This window comes from Strongylocentrotus purpuratus, unplaced genomic scaffold (assembly GCF_000002235.5).
Source record: "Strongylocentrotus purpuratus isolate Spur 01 unplaced genomic scaffold, Spur_5.0 spur5_scaffold_10, whole genome shotgun sequence".
In the NCBI taxonomy this organism is placed as follows: Eukaryota; Metazoa; Echinodermata; class Echinoidea; order Camarodonta; family Strongylocentrotidae; genus Strongylocentrotus; species Strongylocentrotus purpuratus.
This window is the reverse complement of record NW_022145595.1, coordinates 27,031,825-27,054,601: the sequence shown is the minus strand read 5'-3', so window position 1 is coordinate 27,054,601 and position 22,777 is coordinate 27,031,825. Positions and strand designations below refer to the sequence as shown.

General features: G+C 38.0%; 1 protein-coding gene across 1 annotated transcript; it reads right to left on the bottom strand.

The window, feature by feature from the left end:
* Nucleotides 1-1,247: 1,247 nt before the first annotated feature.
* On the bottom strand, nucleotides 1,248-19,095 carry LOC115921770 (calcyphosin-2-like). The gene is made up of 17 exons (XM_030979931.1): nucleotides 18,999-19,095; nucleotides 16,120-16,287; nucleotides 15,665-15,735; nucleotides 15,013-15,123; nucleotides 14,434-14,605; nucleotides 12,599-12,762; nucleotides 12,164-12,260; nucleotides 11,518-11,585; nucleotides 10,633-10,734; nucleotides 9,660-9,827; nucleotides 9,186-9,279; nucleotides 8,679-8,797; nucleotides 7,882-7,988; nucleotides 7,257-7,411; nucleotides 6,123-6,242; nucleotides 4,382-4,478; nucleotides 1,248-3,986 (listed from the first exon to the last, which is right to left on the bottom strand). The coding sequence occupies exons 2-17, from the start codon at nucleotides 16,276-16,278 to the stop codon at nucleotides 3,820-3,822; spliced, it is 1,971 nt and encodes a 656-aa protein (XP_030835791.1). The 5' UTR covers nucleotides 16,279-16,287; nucleotides 18,999-19,095; the 3' UTR covers nucleotides 1,248-3,819.
* Between the last annotated feature and the right edge of the window lie 3,682 nt (nucleotides 19,096-22,777).

The following is a 22,777-nucleotide window of genomic DNA, read 5'->3' as shown; positions in this document are numbered from 1 at the left end:
TTTAATATCATTAAGCCCTCTGCAAGGTTGTGTTGCCTGATCGAATTGTTTTGCAGTAGCATGAGTTTTACTTAAGAATGAACTGCTCTATACACAGGGTATCCATGTCAATCTTAGACATCCTTTTTTATACTTCCCATTGAGAAGCACAGAATGCTTTATAGAGACCGTAAATTTATCAGTGTTTTAATTAACGAAATTTATCCATGATGACATATTCAACAGATGTTGATTTGGCTTTTTTTTATGTTGTTGCACTATTTTGTTTAATAGAGCAAATGATATAATTCAGAGAGGTTTAGTTAACTGGCATGATACAAATGTTAGAATGGAGGAGGCATCTTGACTTGTTATTGAGGTACCGAGGTGAAATTGATGAGTTGACTGTGATTCATAACTCTGATGTAACTACTCAACGTAATGAGAACAGTGTAGTTTGGTGTAGATAATATAAAGGTATATCACACCCTGTATATATGTATTTGTTTTATTAACATACATGTGTAAAATAAAAAAGGAAACTGTATTTAATAAAGATTATTATATTTGAAAACAATTATATTTGTTTTTTTCTTCATTTTTTGCATCTCATTTCTTTGAGGTATCTCTTTCTCTCTCTCTCGTCTGTATCTCTTTCTCTCTCTTTCTCATTATATTTATCTCTAATCTCTTCTATTCACCCAGCTCTTTATCTATCCATCAAATCTATCTATAATAATGATAATAATATTGTCTCCATTACCTAGGGTGGCCACATCAGTTGTAAACAAAATCTTCTCACAGGCCCTGCAATTATATATATCTATATATCTGTCTGTCTGTCTGTCAGATTCTATCTATTTTCCTGTCTGTTTGTGGTTGTAAGGCTGTCTTTGTGTTATCATCTACAGAGTATGTTCAATTCCAATGAATGGTACAACATATTCACCCAGAATCTGTTAATAATATCTTACTTAAGCTGCTATGCCAAGCTGATTTCACAAGTTATGCCATTGATTTAGCAAATATTGAAATCAGTTCTGGTGGAAATTCTTCTTTTTTGCTAGATTTGGCTTTGCTAAATTTATCAAGTAGTTCAATCGATTGCTGTTATAATGAAACACAGTTTCAGTATGCAACTTTAGTTATTGCTTCTACCAAAAAAAAGAAATTGATAAAGCATGAGATAAACACTACTTTGACATGGATTGGGAAATACCAAATTTCCATAGCAATAAATTTATATCAAAAAATCAAACAAAACAATATACATTATATCAATTAAGTTTATTCATATATATACAGATATTATGCATGATAATAAGTTAAATTTCTATTTCATTGTTCATTACTTTCATTATCAACACTGACAATGATTACATCATGTAACACTTGTTCATTATCCTTAATGGCAAGAATATATAAACCCATATACATAATAAAGCACAATCTGTTAAAAACTGTTTGTACTGATCACGAAATTGATTTAAATGATTTACCTAAAGCTACATCAAACGGGATAGCAAAGAATTCCAGAAAAAAATCAACTTGATGAACTCTTAATAGCCTTGTCTGTCACCTTTTGAAATGTGCAAACGTTACTATGAAGCATTATAATAATAATAATATTCCGTGTTTAAATAGCGCTCAATACGTCGATCCGACGATGTGCCTACGCGCTTTACAGATATATTATTACCCCAGTCATCGGATTCAGGCTTACCCGCACACAATGTATGCACATTTTCCACTCCCTGGGGAGCATTCCAGCCAGTATGTAATTAATCCAAACATGATTTCTATGGGATATGACTCAGACGTAATTCTTCTGAAAGTAGTTGCTATCTGTAGTTCAAGAAAGAACTTGATGAAATGTTAGATTATTCAAGATGTAAAGGTAAATACAAATTTGATAACAAAAGGTATCAATAATTTTAACTTCACAATTAAAGATTAAATCTTGAAACTTTGAAAATTGCGCTGCTTTAAGTATTTCTCACAAGTCTTTGTGAATAGCACTCTCCTGTACTTCATTTAGGCCTTATTCATATATCAACACCTATAAAAATGGTACTAAAATTTTATTCTGTCAAAAATTCTTGACTCAACATAAAGATACAAGTTTACATTTTGATGTCCACAAAGGATGTTTACATTCATACCAGTCTCAAACTTCCACTATGGGTTTAAAATAAGCATATACAAACATGTCCAAGCATACATTGCTTGTTAAGTAGACTTGAGGCCATGCACAAACTACCCTTTTGGAGGTTGTAACTTGTAACCATGTTTCAAACTAAACCTCCTACTTGAAATCTGGCCTCATGGCAGTCTCTGAGATATTCATAGTTTTACTTTCCATTACGGCAGTTACATTTTTCTTTAAATACCTGTATGTACTGAAATAAATATACCAACAATTGTTTCTCAAACGCTTTAAAATAAGCATTGTAGGAGTGTCAATCGCTAGAATGAAAGTTGCTATGTCAGGCAATTCTGGAATAATGATAGAGATAGCTTTCTGGTAGTGAAGGTAATAGAATACATATTTGAAGTTAATTAAGAATGAAATTTGAATACATGAACATGAATGCTACAATGAAAGATATGTATGTGAAAACTATTTCCATGCTGCAATGGTACAACGTAACTGACCCTCCTTGAAAGCATACATGAAGAATACATCATACTTACAATCTACATTCATAGAAGATTATATTAACTGATTCACTGAAAAATTTCTGTTTTACAGAAAATGATAAAACATGATTTGGAATAACAGAAGGAATGTTCAGATCTGAAGACAATTGAAACAAGTTTGCTCCTTTAAATTAATTTCCATTTAGCAGATTCATATCACTTTCACATGTACATAAAATCAAATGGATAAATATGGCGGTTCTGCACAGTTTGTACATGAATACATTCATATTTCACAAAACGTGTTGCTCCTGAAGTCCTTGAAGGTCCAAATGGGAAGGTATGAAATTAAAAAATGAGGAATAAAATGGGAAGCTCTCTCTTGGCTTACACTAGAAATTCTATACGTTATTTGGAAGGGGTATCTTTCTATTTTTAATTCTGTAGATTTCCACTTTGACTTACCTATAGTTACTGTTTGACCATGTAGGGATATTTCTAATTGTTTTCATGGGAACATTATACAGAGAAAATAGTAGTGTAAAAGAGAAAGGAAACCATAATTGATAGGAAGCACAGGCATAAAGGAACCATGGCATATAATTTGTTCAGTCTTAAATATGTTAACAATGTGAGAAACTGAAAGGTTCCTTCTACTTAACCAAGATAGCAATCAATGGCTTTTTGATTTTTACATAACTAAAAAGTCTTACAAAGGAATTAATTAATCATTTTGTAGAAAGCATCCGACTTGGGGACGACACACAGAGCTCCACATATACCCATGAGAAACACTGCCAGCTGATGCCCTCTCTATTCCAAATTCCAAATTCCAAATTCGCTCCCCAAAGTGGTATAAGGGCTGCTTAACAAAGGTAAAAACACTTCAAAATGACCAGCTGAGTCAATAAAAAACACAGAAATCCATGCTATTTTATGAAATCACCTTCAAAAGTTTCTTGAACTGTTCCACAGTCAAGCAGTCTTCAGGGTGGTGAGTAGCTTGTTCCACAACCTTGCAGCAACCGAAGGGAAAGCAATGTCTCCAGCACGCTTCTTGGAGTGAGGCCCAGTCAACCATACAGAAGATGAAGAGTGAGTGGGGCAAGTTTGAAGGTGACAGGGCAGGCAATTGCTGATGAATTCTGGCTTGAAATTATAAGTAATTGTTTTAGAGTATCTTTGTAATTCTGCACTTGCTTACAATGTCCAGCATCCTTGTATTAAGTTCATGAAGTCATCATCACTCTTTGTAGCTATGCTCACGCCCTCGTAATAATCTTCAAACTCTCCATAGGATATCTCCTTCACACGAGGTCCAAACACATCCAAGAAATCGTTCAGTAATTGCTGCTCTGTTGACTTGCCTGAAAAACATAATCAAATAATGTAATGATAGATGATTCACTAAAACTGGCTGACCAATATCACAATCTTTCCTTTTTTTTACAATAACGATTAAATATTTGCGAATGTTATTAATGAAACAAATTGAAGTGGCACACACACTAACTGGTGATATTGGTTAATGGAAAGTTGTATCTGAGATAACCCAATGGCAGTTTTGATATCATTTAGCCTAATCAAGGCCATAGAGCTATTTTACCAGCTCCATGTTAAGATGACATTGTTCTACCTCTAAGCCATAACATTTCAGATTATCTACAATCATGCATTTTTCATTCCGAACGCTTTCTGCATGTTTCATGTCACCACCTTTTGCATAGTTTGTTAAAATGAGCTGCACCCTCGTTAATCTCACCTGAGATAACAAGTGGATGCTTGTGAGCACGGAAGAACTTCTTGACTTCATCAATGCCGACAGTTCCTGACTTGTTTGCATCTATCTTCTTAAAAGCCTGCATAAAACACAAACAATACAGGTAAGAGGATTGTATTCCCCACATACACAGAGACATAATGTTATGATAATAACTGTAAAATAGTTCACAGATTTCATCTAACATATCAAACCAATATTTTTCAGAAAGAGTTAATATTTCTGTATACATGTAGATATTCAGCATCAATAATGCCCCCAAAATGTGGTAGCCACCATTAAGGTTCCACAGCCAAGACTTAAACCTGATTTAGCAAATATAGGACTTATTTATATTTGATAGACAAGGAAGCCTCAAGATATTAGACTGTAAGAAGTTATAGAGCACTGAAATAGTTTAAACCTTTAAAAAAGCAATGAAGTCATATAATTCCAGAGATATCAAGATGTAATTGGTTGTGTGGGTTAGGGGATATAGAAGACATTGACTGACACTGTGCTATGAAATAAAGTCCATATATCATTTTACATGCTTTAACAATGACAAATTGTGGAAATGACTTTGTAATGAAGATGATACAACTAGATGGAACTTCGACTGCGCGCAGTCGAAAATGATGCCTCCGTCATAGAGCAATTTTACAAACCAAAACAGAAGAAATTTTTCAAATTCAAGTTCAATTGTAATCCATTAACAGGTTTTCAGAATATTGTGATTACAAGCTATTTTTGCATACATAATGAGCCCATGACCTTTGACCTTATGAACCAAGAATCTACTCAGTTCATTGGCTCTGCAAGAAACATACATGACCTAAGTTGGCAGGAATCCATCAATCGGTTCTTGAGATAACGCGATCACGAGCTGTTTTTGCATACATAATGTGCCCTGTGATCTTTGAACTTTGACCTTGTGACCCCTACATCTAATCAGTTCATCGGCTCTGCAAGTAACATACATGACCTAAGTTTGGCAGCAATCCATCAATCGGTTCTTCAGATAACGCGATCACAAGCTCGTTTTGCATACATAATGAGCCCTGTGGCCTTTGACCTTTGACCTCGTGACCTCAAAATCTAATCAGTTTTTTGGCTTTGCAAGTAACATACATGACCTAAGTTTGGCAGCAATCCATCAATCGGTTCTTCAGATAATGCGATCACGAGCTCGTTTTGCATACATAATGAGCCCTGTGACCTTTGACCTTTGACCTCGTGACCCCAAAATCTAATCAGTTCATCGGCTCTACAAGATACATACATGACCAAAGTTTGGCAGGAATCCATCAACCAGTTCTTAAGATAACGCGATCACGAGCTCGTTTTGCATACATAATGAGCCCTGTGACCTTTGACCTTTGACCTCGTAACCCCAAAATCTAATCAGTTCATCGGCTCTACAAGATACATACATGACCAAAGTTTGGCAGGAATCCATCAACCAGTTCTTCAGATAACGCGATCACGAGCTCGTTTTGCATACATAATGAGCCCTGTGACCTTTGACCTTTGACCTCGTAACCCCAAAATCTAATCAGTTCATCGGCTCTACAAGATACATACATGACCAAAGTTTGGCAGGAATCCATCAACCAGTTCTTCAGATAACGCGATCACGAGAACGGGACGTACGTACGTACGTACGGACGTACGGACGGACGGACAACCCGAAAACATAATGCCTCCGGCTACTTCGTAACGGAGGCATAAAAATCAAACTTACCTTGATAACAAAATGTTTTCTGAATTCATTCATTTCTCCGATGAATGCTCTGCAGAACTCACTGTAATCGATCGCTCCATCTCCATTCTGGTCGATTATCAACCACAGCTGATCAAAGAGCTAGAAAGAAACAGACATGAACAATAAAAATACATTATTAGGTTACACAGATTCATGTGTATGCATCGACGTGAAAAGATCCATTTATTCACAAATCACTCACATCATTGATTTGAAACTTAAAAGCCAACCATGAAGCGACAAGACAGAAAAAAAAAGAAAAAAAAAATCTGTCCCACGAGAAACAATACTGTGAAGTGTCTGTGTCACATTTTGATCATTCATTTTCTCCACCTGAGTGTAAAATAAACCTTTCTGAATTATTGGGGGTCCTGTTTCTTGTTAGTATTCTTCAGGCAGTGCACAAACTACTTGTTATCATCAACAACCCTTTCGTACTGAAGGAAGTTTAAACCACAGAAATGTGACTATGTAAATGTATTCAACATTTATAGACAAAGAACTGTGGAGCTTGTGTGCAGCCCTCTGCAACCGCAAGGAAAAGGCGCTACCGGTATATCAAATATCTTTTGGATTGGATTGGATTGGAAAGAAAAGCTTACCTTTCATATCAACGACTTTCACACGTTTTTGTTGTTGTAAGAAATGTGTGTATACTTGGAGAGTTGTGACACCGTAGGAGTTCAGCAAGCACAGAGAGAAATATCGAGTCTAGCAGTTAATATCTATACAAGCATTCATCTCTTTCCAAGCTACATGTGATAAATCTTCAGCACTTTTATCACTATTCAGAGTGTCATAATAATAATAATAATAATATTGGATATTTATATAGCGCACATATCCACCATGCATGGTGCTCAAGGCGCTCCAACTATTACCCCGGCTTTGCAAGACAGCCAATTTCGGCGCTCACAGCATTCAAGGAATTCCTTATACCGGTACCCATCGAACACCTGGGTGGAGGAGTGGCAAATATAGATGAATATCTTGCCAAAGGACATGAGTGCCGTGGAGGGACTCGAACTGCGGACCCTGTGATACACAGTCCAACAAATTATCCACTAGACCACAACACCTCATCTAGCTGTAGTATTTATGATGTACACTCACCTTTTTATCGAGCTTGATGTGATATGTCTTCAGTGCTTCCTGCAGCTCATCTTTATCTAGTGTGCCGTCTCCTGATTTATCAAGCTTCTTAAAGTGTTTCCCTAGACCTGTTAACGTCCTAGATGCTCGGCTTTTGATCTGCTTGTGAACTTCATCTGATTGAAGAAACGATTGTTTGTAATCCTAGTAAGCTACATGTATTACAGTGACTCAAAGTCTTTAGTTTACTAAGAAATAGCATGAAAAGCAGTTATACATAAGGGACTCCACACTAACCTTTTTGTCAGGTGTCCAAAGCAAAATATTGGAGATCTGTGTGCACCACAACTGTTTACATTTGACATTTTTGGTGGTTGATGTGTATAAATAATGTTCAATTAATACAATAAATCCAATATAATCTAACTCAATCCAATTAAATAAAATGTAATACATAACTATTAATGTTAAGTCTGCTACAGGAGCGGTTTCTTAAATATTAAAATCAAATAAAGTTACAATTGATGTATGTATTTGTTTTTAAATTGCATGAAAAATTAAGGGAGAACAAAATTAGCCTTTGACCAACACAAGCTCTTGCTTTAGTCTGAACTACACGAGAGTGGAAGGTTGTTGTGATACTCACTTTGTACATTAGAGATGAGTTTCCAGTCCTCTGCTTCTTGCCTAGCCCTCTGAGGGTGCATACCCTTCCTCACTGCTACATCATTGTAAGGAACATTGTCTCCAAAGCTGGAAGAACGAAGGGTCCAGGACAACAAGAAAGGGAGAAAGATTTACATTCTAGTCTAAAAAATAACTACTGGGGAAAAAAAAGAAAAATTCCCCTTGAAGTTATGGGAGAATGATGTAAAGAATGGCATGAAATGAAGGCAGAGTATATATTTATGAATGTTGCAGATAGGAGTGTTAACACCTATGACCCTTCCAATTGATACTGTCATGGGACAATAGCTAATCATTTAGTTTTTATTAAGGCAAATATTCATATTCTTAAGTAAAACAAGATAACTATGCTATTTGAGGAGCTTACACTATTGGGGATTGTATTAGATAAACAGTTTATTTTCTTATATGCCATACAATGAGATCTTTGAATTCAAGTTGTCATTACACCTGTTCTCTGCATAGAACCCCCTCCCCCCCCCCCCTCCCCCCCCCCCCCCCCCCCCCCCTCCCCCCCCCCCCCTCCCCCACTCTGGGGTTGGAGGGACCGCATTTTTGTTCCAGATATCTCCCGTAAAGGGGTATATTTTACGCAACAAAGTCTGGCCCGTATTGACTTATACACATCAGAGATAGGGGTGCTTTCAAAGGGAGGGAACATGCATACGCGTATCCTAAATAACACTGATTGGGGAGGGGGGAAGTGGGGGGGGGGGGCCTTGGCATAGACCTCTGGAAGTGCTATGCATGACTTACATAAAGTCTTTCTTCATATCTTCATCTACATCAGTGACTCTGAGAACAGCGACTGGTTTCTTCTGAAGACACTCTGGAAGAGAGGGCTGGTCCTCCGTCTCAAAACTTAGATCTTCACCCTGGAATATCAAGACGAGAAGAATGGATGAGAAAGAGAGATGTGGATCATCAATGAACAACACAATGAAAGACAAAATAAATAGGAAGCAAGCAAGGACAAGTTATTTACATCATAATGATATAGTTAATAAAATGTGATATTTCCTAGGCATTTTGATACCAAACTGAGGTTCCATAATCTAAATATGTTTGTTCTATTAGCTTACAATCCACTATGTCCATATATTAACAAACATAGCTGCAGAACTTTTCCTTTCCCTTTAAAAATATCTATATATCCCTCATTAAAGACACTTTCATTAATGTTTTTCTTCCATTTTGCAAAGGTTTCCTGGCCACCAACATGTAATCTACTCAGTGAAACTCAACAGTGTAGTTCTTTCTTACCCTTGTTAAGTCCTGTGCTGTATATAGAAGCCCTTTTCTTCTTCCAATCATTCTCCTGTATGTGTCTCTCTTGATGAATGGTAAAGCTGAAGCTCTAAGTAAACACAATCAACAAGAAATCACTCGACGATTGTGAATTCTCCACCAAGATGCTGTTTTTCATGACAGAATACATCCTTTTATAACAACACATTTTACAAGTTATATAGGACAAAATAAGAGTTGAGATACGTAGTAGACTAATACAAAAAACTATTGATTTCTCAAACCATTCTTCATATTTTGAGCCTTACAAATGAAACTGCTGAAATTCGAAATTTTCTCAATATTGTCACTCAATTTTTCACCTACAATTATTTTTTTAGCAAAGATTGTTTGTTACATGTTTTGTTAAATCTGAATCACACAGTTATGTACATTCGCAAACAAGGGCACTTTGCAGATTTAGCCAGACTCAGCTCTGGCCATACTTACTTTTTACCAAACTGTCTGAATTCATAGATGGTCATAGTCTTATCTAGAGCAAAGTAGAACCCACAGAGTTCTCTGAGAGCCATGTTCCCGCTCCTTGACACCACTCTACAGCTGAAGCTCAGACGTTTGGCAAGCATCTTCTCTGTCACCGAGTTGGTAGGATTAGCCCTGGAGAAAGAACAGAGCAAGTCAAAAGTTTATTTTTTAAAAAACTTGAAGAGAAGGTTGAGTTCTGGGAAGAGGTGAATAATAACTTGTGATTGTTATCATTGTGTTATGCAAATGTGGAAGAAGATCAGATAAAAAAAGTTCCCAGAAAAGCATGGCTCTTCAAATGCATTAATATTCTAAATATGGCATGTAACATCGTACAAATCGGGAAGGATTTTTAAGCCACAGGTTTCTGTTGTCCCATCTTTCTGTGTACAGTGCTTGTAACTTTACGAAGACTGGGCCAAATATTTTATCATTTTGATGATTCCAGAACTTTACAGTACACACCAATACTTATATGCTAGATGATCAACCTTTTCTAAACGATTCCACGTTTCTTTCACAATGCAATCGCATGACCAGAACTCAACTTTATCTTTCAGTTCATGTTCTAAATTCTACTTTTCCTCATATGATACAAAGCACGAATTTGCTCAGACATACATGCAGCAAACTTTCGGCCAAGATATTTGGTAAGCATTTTTTTCTCAGTCACTGAGGCTGTAGTCAAAGCAAATGCATTATATAAACAAAATAAAATCTTGTCAAACATTTCTGTAAAGTACATGTTTATTATATCACATGTTTTACATTTCAAACTTTAGTTTGGTATAAAACTAAGGAATATTAGGACAAGTATACTTATGTTTTGAGCAAGCATAATGGTAAATATGGACATTTCAGTTAGCCCACTGCAGGAAACCTCATCAATTAGGATTTATGCCTTGCTGAAAGCTGCTGTAGCAAAGATTCAACTTACTTTGTAGCATGTAAATTGCGTGGTTTAGGAGACTGTGAGTAGTACCGATGACTGGATGCTGGTGTTGATACCTGGTCTTGTTCTGGATCACTGATTGGAGCTCTGAAAGTAATTAAAAAGATTATCTGTAATTTACCGTTGAACAAAGTCAATTAATGATTAAGGACTTTTGCTAAAGAATTAATAAATTCTCCCACTAACACATTGAGGACTGAATTGCCTCATTCCTATAGCCTTGATATAGGGCAGAACAGGGACCTGTTTCACAAAGCCTTTTTTCAATGAAAAATGACAAAAATCAGTGACAAATCTGCTGATAACCAATCAGAAGCAAGGATTTCAGTAGCCTATAACAAAAACTGTAATTTGTCACTGATGACAAGATTTGTGAAATGGGGCCCAGGTTCCCATAGGTAATGGGCTAAAAGGAGCAGGTTTTTAATCTGTTGGAAAATTATTTCTACATAATCTTCAAGTACAAAAGGAAAATCTAGACTGACTAGAAAGCCATGGTTAGTTGTCTTGAGAGGTTATTTGCCCATGGGGTCATTCTCCTTCAGTTCATGCACTACAAGCTCATCTACTAAAAGCTAGTTTCTCTAGATATGGATTTGTACAACTTAAGATGAGGTTAAAGTCTACAATGAACTTTAAAGGCCGACTGTACTAGTTCAGCCAGAAGGAATTAGACCACACAGCAAGGTCACTGACAGGTGGCTATCTCATCAACTCAGCTCTCAATTAACATAAGAAAAGGAGGATCATGGGGGACCAATGGTCACAATTAGGCATTGTTTTCTACATGTATATAGAGGGAGCAAGTAGCTACAAGTAGTACAGTGGGCCTTTAAGATGAGGTTAAAGTCTATGATGAACTCGAAATACCTTGAGAGCTGATCTACAAGTACTGTTTCCATGATATGCTGCTTCATTCTCTCCGCTGCCACAGACTCCTAGAAATAAGACACAAATCACAATCAGGCCCTTTTTCACAAAACTTGTTATCAATAACAAATGCAAAGTATCTATGACAAATATGCGCTCAGCCAATCAAATGCCATTTCAGTAGCTTATATGCATATATACATGTATGTATATGCACATATATTTTGTGCACAAGATTGTGAGAAAATTGTTTGGAGAAAAATGGATATTGACAAACATTTTGCGTAAGGAACAAGTGGGCAGTAGTCATCCATGTTCATCGCATCACATCCAATTCACTTCAATGTTCATAAGATATGGAAATTATTCTGTTAACAAAACAGAGTGATGAAAAATATATGTACAGTCAAACCTGCTTTAGTGACCACCTGTATAGAAAGACCACCTGTTTACAAAGGCCACATTTTTTGTTTCCCTTGAAAATGGGTTCTCATTGAAGCATGTCCTAAAGGAGCCTGTACATAAAGACCACCTGCCTATAAAGACCACTTTTCTTGTCTACCCTGGGTGGTCTTTATAGACAGGTTTCATTGTATATTAATTTTAAAAAACTCAAACAAATGATTTTAAAAATACAATTACTTACTGCTGCTATTCTTTTGTTGACCTCTTGTCTCGTGCTCAGAGATGCATTATTCCAGTTTGTGTTTAAAGGTTCATCTTCAGCTAGCTCCACCGCTGGTCTGAAAAACAATGAGAAATGTCAAAAGTATTCAAATAATTTCTATATTCTTATCTATTGTATCATGTTCCTATTCTTTTATAATATTTATACATGTAAACAAAACAAACTGTCATTGATATGGACAATTAATACATTGACTTTAATCGAGTATTGAATTGCATTTGTATTGCTGGGAGTAAGCAAATTTTCATGATTTGTGCATCATTTATAAATTATCAATTAAAAGACATTAAAGAAACTTTCAGAAAACCACCCATCAAAGATCAAACTTGAACATACATGTATGGTATTTCAGCATCTACTACATCATATAATTCACTTATGTTTGAAACCTACTCTGGTTTTGGCTCCTGCTGTTTTGCTTGGTTTCCAGCACCCTCTTGTGATTGCTGCTGTTTGTACTGCTGCTTTACTTCAGTCTGGTGCTGTTTGAACTGCTTCTTCTGCCTTTCAGAGGGAGGAGGGATATTTTCTGGAACAGCAGGGTCATCCCATGCTGTCTGTTTGCAACAACAAAACAACAATTACAAATTAAATAAACTGTGTAAATAAAGAAAAGAATAAGCATATTAAGAAAGAGAGAGAAAGAGAGAGAGAGAGAGAGAGAGAGAGAGAGAGAGAGAAAAAAAAAGGTCTTCCCATAAAATGAACCCTAAACTTTGTAGTTTTCTAATTGCTGTCAAATAAACGAAAAATGTAATTACTGATTTGGTATTGGACCAAACAAATGAGCAAGAAATACATGTTCAGAAATTACTTACTTTGACTACCTCTGTGTTACTTCATGAAGGGGGGGGGGGAGGTACATCTATCTTGAACAAGCTCCTTCTCCTCACCTTAAGTCTCCCTTTTCATCTCTTTTTATTCCTTATGCCCTTCAAAGATTCTTTTAAATTTCTTGTCCCATTTTCCTCTTCACTGCCCCCCTCTCCCACTTGTGTATTTTAGTTTTGTTAATATTTCCAATTCTTATCCTGTAACCTTCATCATCATATAGTCAAACCTGTCTATAGCGACCGCCCGAGGGAAACACAAAAAGTGGTCTTTGAAGACAGGTTCCTTAAGTACATGTTTCAACGAGAAACCATTTTCAAGGGAAACTAGATGGAACTTCGACTGCACGCAGTCGAAAATGATGCCTCCGTCATAAAGCAATTTTACAAACCAAAACAGAAGAATTTTTTGAAATTCAAGTTCAATTGTAATCCATTAACAGGTTCTCAGAATATCGTGATTACAAGCAATTTCTCATATACATATATGAACCTTTGATCTTTGACCTCATGACCCTAAAATCCACTCAGTTCATTGGCTCTGTCAGTTCTAATGAGAATGCGTTCACAAGCTATTTTTGCATACATAATGAGCCGATGACCTTTGACCTTTGACCTTATGAACCAAGAATCTACTCAGTTTATTGGCCCTGCAAGATACATAAATGAAGTTTGGCAGGCATCCATCAATCTGTTCTAATGAGAATGCGTTCACAAGCTATTTTTGCATACATAATGAGCCCATGACCTTTGACCTCGTGACCCCAAAATCTAATCAGTTCATCGGCTCTGCAAGTAACGTACATGACCTAAGTTTGGCAGGAATCCATCAATCAGTTCTTGAGATAACGCGATCATGAGCTGTTTTAGCATACATAATGAGCCCTGTGACCTTTGACCTCGTGACCCCAAAATCTAATCAGTTCATTGGCTCTGCAAGATACATACATGACCAAAGTTTGGCAGGAATCCATCTATCGGTTCTTGAGATAACGCGATCACGAGCTGTTTTTGCATACATAATGAGCCCTGTGACCTTTGACCTTTGACCTTGTGACCTCAAAATCTAATCAGTTCATCGGCTTTGCAAGATACATACATGACCAAAGTTTGGCAGGAATCCATCAATCGGTTCTTCAGATAACGCGATCACGAGAACGGGACGTACGTACAGACGTACGTACGTGTACGTACGGACGGACAACCCGAAAACATAATGCCTCCGGCTACTTCGTAACGGAGGCATAACCAAAAACATGGTCTTTGTAGACAGGTGGTCACTAAAGCAGGTTTAACTGTATTCATTTTTCCCTTGGTATAAAGACGTATTATCAAACAATGTCCATTCACCTGGAAAGTAAGAATGGGGAACTAATAAACTGAAACATGAGAACTTACCTTTGCTTTTTGTTTCTGTTTGTCTCCTATATTGAGCTTCGGAACATTGGCTGGCCGGCAGGATACACTCTGACCAGAGAGGGGCGTCTGAGGGGTGTGGTGGAGCGCAAAGGGGGCTTTGAGGGAGCTGTTTCGTCCAGAGGGTTTAGCATTGTAGTCATGGTATCCCCAGCTGTATAAGACAAGTATGAGAAAAATGAGAAAAATCAGGAAAATAGGGAAGAAGTTATTTCAAGTAAATTAAAGCTAAAGGATATAGAAGTGGAGTGTTTATGAGAAGCAGTATCTCATAGCATTATGTATATCATAGCTAAAACCTGGGGGTGTTTCACAAAGCCTTTTTTCAATGACAAATCGGCTGATAACCAATCAGAAGCAAAGATTTCAGTAGCTATATAACATAAACTGTCATTTGTCACTGATGAAAAGTTTTGTTAAATGGGGCCCTGGGCTAATCCACAGTATTCAGTCATTTTTAATTATTTAAAACGGTATTCTTCAATGTGTGCTGAAGTGCATTTATTTACATCTTGTTTTAGCGGGTTAAAGATATTTTCAGAATTCATTCTTTCTTCTCACCTGACAGTACTGGCTGTATCTGGAGTTGACATCTTCTCTTTGTAGTCCAAGATCGGTTTTGATGCTGTGTTATCATAGTCAGCAAGCCGAGCAAGGTCTAGAGATGGTACACTGGTAAAAAAAAAGTGGAGTAAGACAGTGCATTGATATCAAAAAGTTCATCAAAAAGGAAGGGGGAGGGGGAGGGGGAGGGGGAGGGGGAGGGGGAGGGGGAGGGGGAGGGGGGAGGGGAGGGGGGGGGGTCTGCAAGAGTGAAAGTCTATCCAATATGTATTGGACCAATGGACCCATGCCAAGAAGCTCAATGACCATGCGTCCATTGAACTTGATGCAAACGTAAAATGAACAAGAAACTAAGACTTGTAACATGATACATAACATATGCACAGGTACATGTACATGTAGCAGTGGCCTACTCTTTCTTGAATAGGTTCATTACTAACTTGGTACTAATTATGATAGACTGATGTTGTACTCCCAAATTAGTAATTCTTCTTCTTCTTCATCGTCATAATCTGCCTCCTTCACTCCTGAAGATGAAAAATTAAACTGAGTGTCACAATTACTTTTCCTTTCTAAAAAAGAAAAATCAAACATAAATGAAGAAAGTACACATAGCAAACTGTAAAAGAAAGAAATAGTAAGAACTTACTTGTCTGGTTTGGGACCACGGCTCTTTGGTCTTTTGTACTGATCTACCTGAGATTGCGTCACCACACCACCCTGTAAGTAAATAACAAGGGTGAAGAAAAAAAACAAGGACAATTATTAGATTTTACATATAGTGTCTCACTGACACAGAAGAGAGCTGCATTCTCTTAGTAACATATCAATGATAAAGTAAAAAATAAAAATTCAAAAATAAGTGCCATACTATATTCAATATATATCTTAATCAGCCAATTAGTTCTTTTCATGATCTTGTATTCAGATGTATTTGTTTTCATTTGTAAATTGTTTTTTAAAGTGGAAATAAATTGAATTGAATTGAATTGAATACCAAGGTAACAGTGATGCTCCACACCATGCGGCACATCACTGCAGATTTCAAAAAAATTACAATTTTAACACATGGCCCTTGAGCAGTGGCCCATTTTTAATTATTACCTCATATCTTGGTGGTTTGCCAGCTGGAGGTCTAGCTCCTTGCCTCGGTGCTTCAGGTGTGTCATATAACGATCCGCTTGTCTTGCTTGGCTTCTTCCCCTTTGCACTCGAGACACGAGCTTGGCGAGGGGTCGGCCCCCCTCGGATTGATAGGTCCATGTCACAATTCTGAATTCAAAGAAATGGAGAAGAAAAAAAGCTGGATTATTCAGTCCTCATTGATTTTTACTTAATGAAATCAGAATTAACTTAATCAGAATGCTACCTCGTATAGTCTAATAAAACAAAATTTTTGAACATGTTAGTATTTAAGGCAAAACAATGCATAAAGCCAGGGTAATTATGCTGCATTATTGTAGAGCGCTTAGAGACTTCTGACAAAGTAAGTGTTAGGCGCTATATAAGCACTGTAATTATTATTTATAATTGCGGAGCAAAATTTAAAGCTATCAAGTTATAGCATGGTTGAGAGTAGACCGAAAATTTTGGTCTCTTTAGTTCGTTAGCCTCTTATTTGGGTATAGTCGGCTCCTCTCTTTAGAGAGAGAGGAGCCGGCCATAGGGTCTTCTGCAAGCCTGAGTCATTACGGTTTTTGTGCTAAACGGTTAACCGTTAAAAGTATACGGGCGGTTTCGTTTAACCGTTTAATAATAATCTGAAAAAGTGAAAATACAGTATTTGTAATAGTGCTGTAGCTCGGAACCCTGCTGGTCTTCAGACTGTCGGGCTGAGCATTCCCAGCCCCGGACCATGGCACAAATTGGGTCATCCTGATAAACAGAGACCAGTAATAAACAACATAAAACATGTCTTATTATTCCTCATCTGAATTTGATATCATGATTAACCTTGCAAAGTTACTCTGCGAAGATAGCTGATCTGTGACGTGTTTATATATGCCTTTGCAATGTAATGTTTGCACATGGTCAGGGAGAGAGCTCCCTGCATGTATCATTGCCATATGAAATTATGTGGAAGTGTGTATCACACACACCCAAGACACACCCTGCAATGAGCTGATCCAAGTAGGTGACCAATCAGGAAGGTTCTCTAGCTATGTGGGTGGAGTTTGATACCAGCATAAATTACAGGTTGGTGACCGCGCGTGCTTTCACCGTACCCAGTTCAGTGGGAGGTCAAGAAGCCACGCCCACATGTGTGCATGTGACAAGCATGAGCTCTCCATCTGTGTGTATGTACAGTGTATTTAGGCGCCGGAGGTTTGTGTGTACATGTGTGTGTGACTGAGAGAGCATGCATGGGCTAGCATGTCCCTGCATGTCCCTGCATGGACGAGGCAGGGACACGAGAGAGTAAAGAAGTAAAACAAGTGAGACTAGATAGAAAGGGTGGCTGTGTTAATCGGCTGAATTTAAGAATGATCAAAAACTTAAATTACTCACAATATCCAAGACTTTGTTGATTGATATTTCTAAAACTTCAATTATTATTGTTATCAATATTTTTGTATTTTATTTATATATGAACATTATTTTAGGGGGCGAGTCGGCAAGGGATGGATATTAATATTGAGAGAGAGAGAGAGAGAGAGAGAGAGACTCGGGGGAGAAGGGATGTGAGAGGAACTGACCATCGAATGTGTAAACATTTAAAAAGTTGTGAGCTGAGAGTGCAGTAATAAGAAAAGGTACATGAGCGATGAACACATTGCAGAGAGAAGGGAATAAAGAGGGTGAGAAAAGAGAGAAGGGGGCTGGTTGTTTTATTGTTTACAAATTCATTCATGGGATTACTGCTGCCAGAAAGCTGGCGCGCAGCGACCAGGGTGTAACATTACACTGCGGTTTCTTTGATTATCTTTATCATCGGCTATTAGCACATTCCAAAATGTATGCAAATAACGGTTAACCGGAGCGAGAAATGCTAAACGGTTTTGATGAATGCGGTCGGATAACCGTCGGTTAAACGGTTTGACTCAGGCCTAGTCTTCTGTAAGAAGTTTGGTGGCACAATTGTGCCACCAAACTTTGGACTAAAATTGATGATAGATGACGTCATCTTCCTTCATGAATTAAATTTATGTAAGTAGATCTAGATCGAATTCACATTATGACTGATGATGATCATTATCACGGTCCCTAACTTCAGGCATAGGCACCCGCCCGCACCCCTTTATCGGTACGGTATGCAATTGTATGCAATTGTATTGTAATTGTGCAGCGGTTTGACGTGAAACCTTTGGAAAGTGTATATTATGATGTCTTTGTTTTTAGGAAAAATACTCCAAAAGAGATAGAAAATTGACACGAAACAGGAAAAAAACAGACTTTTAAATCATGACCATTATTTGAACAATTGACATGATTGATGAAGATTTAGTTGATTTTTGGTACGTTTTAGTATAGTATCTCCACGCCGGAGTTACGGTTAAAAAATGGATACGAAAGTACACTAGCGCCGACTAAGCTCATGACATGCCAGTCATGTGAAGACGACAAAAAAAAATTAACAGATTAATATGTTTAGATCTACTTTACAGTGACTGCATAGCATTTCTCCTATAGGCCTAGGTCTAACATCGTATTAAATGGGAAAAAAGACTAGATGTATTAAATGGAAAAAAAAAGACTAGATCCTTTTATAAACAAAAATACAGCGGTGTACTGCTATTCAACCTTGACTTTCGGGGTGGCCGGTGTCTACAAGCTTCACATGCATATCACCACACTTCAACAATGCTTTACGCCGAATCTTCGGCGGAGTGAAATAACTAAAAGACCGTTGAAAGCCGCTGAAATTCAAAATTACGATGGATGTAGCTGTTGATAGATGTTAAAACTATATAAATATATCAAATTTCAATTGAATCAATTACACCTTTCACCTCGTCATAAATAGCACGAAATGTGTTCCTTACCTTGGTTATTAGAGAATTTGTTTAAAATTTCGGCTCCCTTTTTCTCTCATTCATTCAATAGCGTCAGGTATGTTGGCATGGTTTCCACATGTGATGGCGCCCTTTTATTTAATATACAGTAAGGAAAAAAATAGATCTATTTGGTATTATTAATGAATTTTGCCATTTTTAAGGGTATAATCAGAGGTGACCTTCCCAGAGGGGGAAGGGGCACAGTGCCCCCCCCCCACTTTTTCAAGCACCCGAAAAGTGCCCGTTTAACTTTGTAAGAAGTGCCCCTTTTTACATAGGAAGAGTGCCACTTTTACTTTGAAAAGTGCCCCTATTAGTTTGTAAAAGTGCCTCTTCCCCTTTTCAACTCTGATAAGTGCCCCTTTTATTTGAACACGTGACCCTTTTCCTGCGACAAGTTTCCTTTTTCCTTTGCAATAAGTGTCCATTTTCCATTCTCATAAGTGCCCTTTTTAATCGCTAGTAAGTGCCTCTTTTCAGGTACGAAAAGTGCCTCTTTTCAGTTTTGATTAGTGCCCCCTTCACCTCTGATAATTGCCCTATTCAAATCTGAGAGGTGCCTCTTTTACTTTGACAAGTGCCCCCTTTTCCTTTGTAACAAATGCCCCTTCTCCTTTTAATAACTACCCCCATTTTAACTCGGATAAGCGCACCTTATATTTTCACGTGCCCCTTTTCCTTTGTGATAAGTGCCCCTTTTCCTAATGATAAGTGCCCCATTAAAAAAGACCCCTTCCCTCTTCTCATAAGTGTCCCTTTTCTGGTAAATGATCCTTTTCAGGTACGAGAAGTTACTTCTTTTTACTTCAGATAAGTGTCCCTTAACCTCCGATAAATGCCCCTTTAAAATCTGATCGGTGCCCATTTTCTTTCAACTAATGCACATTTTCCTTTATTATAAATGCCCCTTTTGCATTCACATAAGTGCCCCTTTTCATATCTGGTAATTGCCCCTTTTCAGGTACGATAAATGCATATTTCACCTCTGATAATTTCCCGTTTAACAATGATACGTGCACCTTTTCCTTTCTAATAAGGGACCTATCCCCTTTTCATAAATGCCCATTTTCACCTCCTATAAATATCCCTATCAAAATCAGATTGGGGCCCCTTTTCTGTCGACAAATGCCCGTTTCCTTTTCTCATGACTGACTTTTTTCATCCCTGGTGAGTGCCTCTTTTTGAGGGTGTAGGAAGTGCACCATTTTCACCTCTGATAATTACTCTTTGTACTTTCTCTCTTTCTCTCTTTTTCTTTCTCTCTCTCTCTCTTTCTCTATTTCTCTCTCTCTCTCTCTCTCTCTTTTCTTTCTCTTTCTTTCTTTCTCTCTTTTTCTCTCTTTCTTTTTCTCTCTTTCTTTTTCTCTCTTTCTCTCTCTTTCTCTGTCTCTCTCTCTCTCTCTCTTTCTCTCTCTCTCTCTATTTATTCATGTACCTCCTTTATTTTCCTCTAACGCTCCAATCCTCTTTTTATTTCCAAACTCTGTTTACTCCATTTATTTGTCATCCCCTGTCTTTTCAAACCTCGCCATTTTACTCCCGCTAGAGTTTCCTCCTCGCATTATTGTTGTCATTCTATCTAAACAAAACTCGGTCATTACATAAACAACAAGACATTAAAATAATAAAATAAAAAAAACATACTTTCCCACTCCTATAACTATGCTAATATTGTTTACAACATTTTAAGATCTCCCTCTCTCTCTCTCTCTCTCTCTCTCTCTTTCTCTCTCTCTCTCTCTCTCTCTCTCTCTCTCTCTCTCTCTTTCTCTCTCTCCTTATACATGTACCCCTTAATTTTCATCTAGCGCTCAAACCCTCCATTTATTTCCAAACTCTGTTTACTACATTCAATTGTCATCCCCTGTCTTTTCAAACCTCGCCATATTTCTGTTTCTCACTTTCTAATTATTTTTCTATTTCTAATTTCTTGTCATGATAGCCCTTTCCTGGCACGCATCCGATCCCAGGTCCCCTAATTGCCGGAGGACCGCCTCTCCCAATTAAAACCATAATTGAATTTATTGTCTTGTTGATATAACCTTTGCTGTTTGACATTGGACAATATATTATAATGCATGGTAGACGGTCAATAACCGATAATTGCACTTGCCCTTTTATGGTTGGCGCGTGTATACATTGAAATGAAGTTTGCACAATATACATACAAGTTTGTTTTTTAAACGAAGAGTGGAGCCTGTATGCACCTGTAGCCTGATGATCCCTCTAGCGGGACAATTTGAGCCAGCCCGTCGAATTCCGTGTTGACGCTTTGACATGTTAAGAACGTTCACTTTCAACTGTAAGAAAACTGAAAGTCTTAGAAAAAAAAGTTTGCTCAATCGCTCAAAAATAAAAAGAAAGATCCTAATAATGATCGTGTCATATTTGTTGCCGAAAATGGAGAAATAAAGTCCAGAAGTTAAACTCTAGTAAAGACAAAGATTTACTTATCTAATGACACTCCCCCTCCCCGTAAACGTCACATTTTCTTTTCTTTTTTCATTTCACAGGCGTGTTTATAAAGCCATTTTGTATGAACCTCGTCTTCTTGAGTTCAACATGAAGATAATGTTCCAAAAGTGAAAACACATCATTAATATGTTTTTATTGTCATGATATGTATAACGTTTCTGGTGCTTTAATATGGATATGGGAGACTCTCCAGGAAGTCAATAAGATTTATAAGTGAATCTCTATAATTACCTTCTACTTATCGACTTGTCTTGTCGTTTGCTGTCAAATGCAACTAGTTTACCATAATAATCGTTCACAACTTCACACCCCCCCCCCCCCCCCCCCTCATCTTCATCATCTGATTTCACGGTGACCGTGTCATCTAGCCCTTCCCACTTGCGAACTCTGTCTGTCCCCTCCCTCCTCGCCCTCCCTCCCTCAGTCGAAGATTCCTGGTATAGCTAGCGGGGGAGCAGCTGGGCTAACTAGGTCCCCTGGTTTACTGAAGGGATTGAGATGGCGCCCGCCTTGTGTCGTCACCTGCTATCCACCCTGCCTCCTCCTCTCAGGCAGGCTGGTCGGCTGGCTGGCTGGCTGGCACGGGAGCAACCCCACTGGAGGGAGATCAGGTACACAGATTGTTGACGTTATGGTGTCTAGAGTTGACTGGCTGCCCTGGGTGGTCTGGTCTGAGGTGAGATCGTCCACACTGACACCTAATGCCTTAAATCAGAATCGTGTACCCCCCCCCCCTGGGGTGTAGGGTGGGGGTGGGGCAGTCACTGAGGGTTCCAAGTGTGGGAGGGGCACCTGCATGTCTAAGAGGCTGGATGAAAATGTAAAAGAACAAAAACAGCGCCTGAGTGAATAATGGGTAGGGTTCCTAACAAAAAATGTTCACGCGATGCCTCTCCCTTTTCTTTTTTCTTTTCTTTTTTTGGGGGGGAAGGGGGTTAATTTTGCCATTTTTTTTCGCCATTCGATGGCGCACGTACAGTATATTTGCACCAATACTCCACCCTCCTTAAGGTAATACCAAGCAGTCATATGACTCCCTCCCATTGATGGCGCCAAAACCATGGTTAAGGTCAGACTCCAGCCCACCCCCCCCCCCCCCACACACACACACACGCACACATGCAAAATGCCCCACCTCTACACAAAACTCATCGTTAGCCCATTCCTCACAAGGGATAGACTATATACATCCTGAATTCATTAAGAACTTGGTGCAAAATTGGAGGTAAGTAAATGTCAGAAAGTCATGATGAACTGTATGTCTACTCTAGTCAAGTGTGATGCTTTTTCAT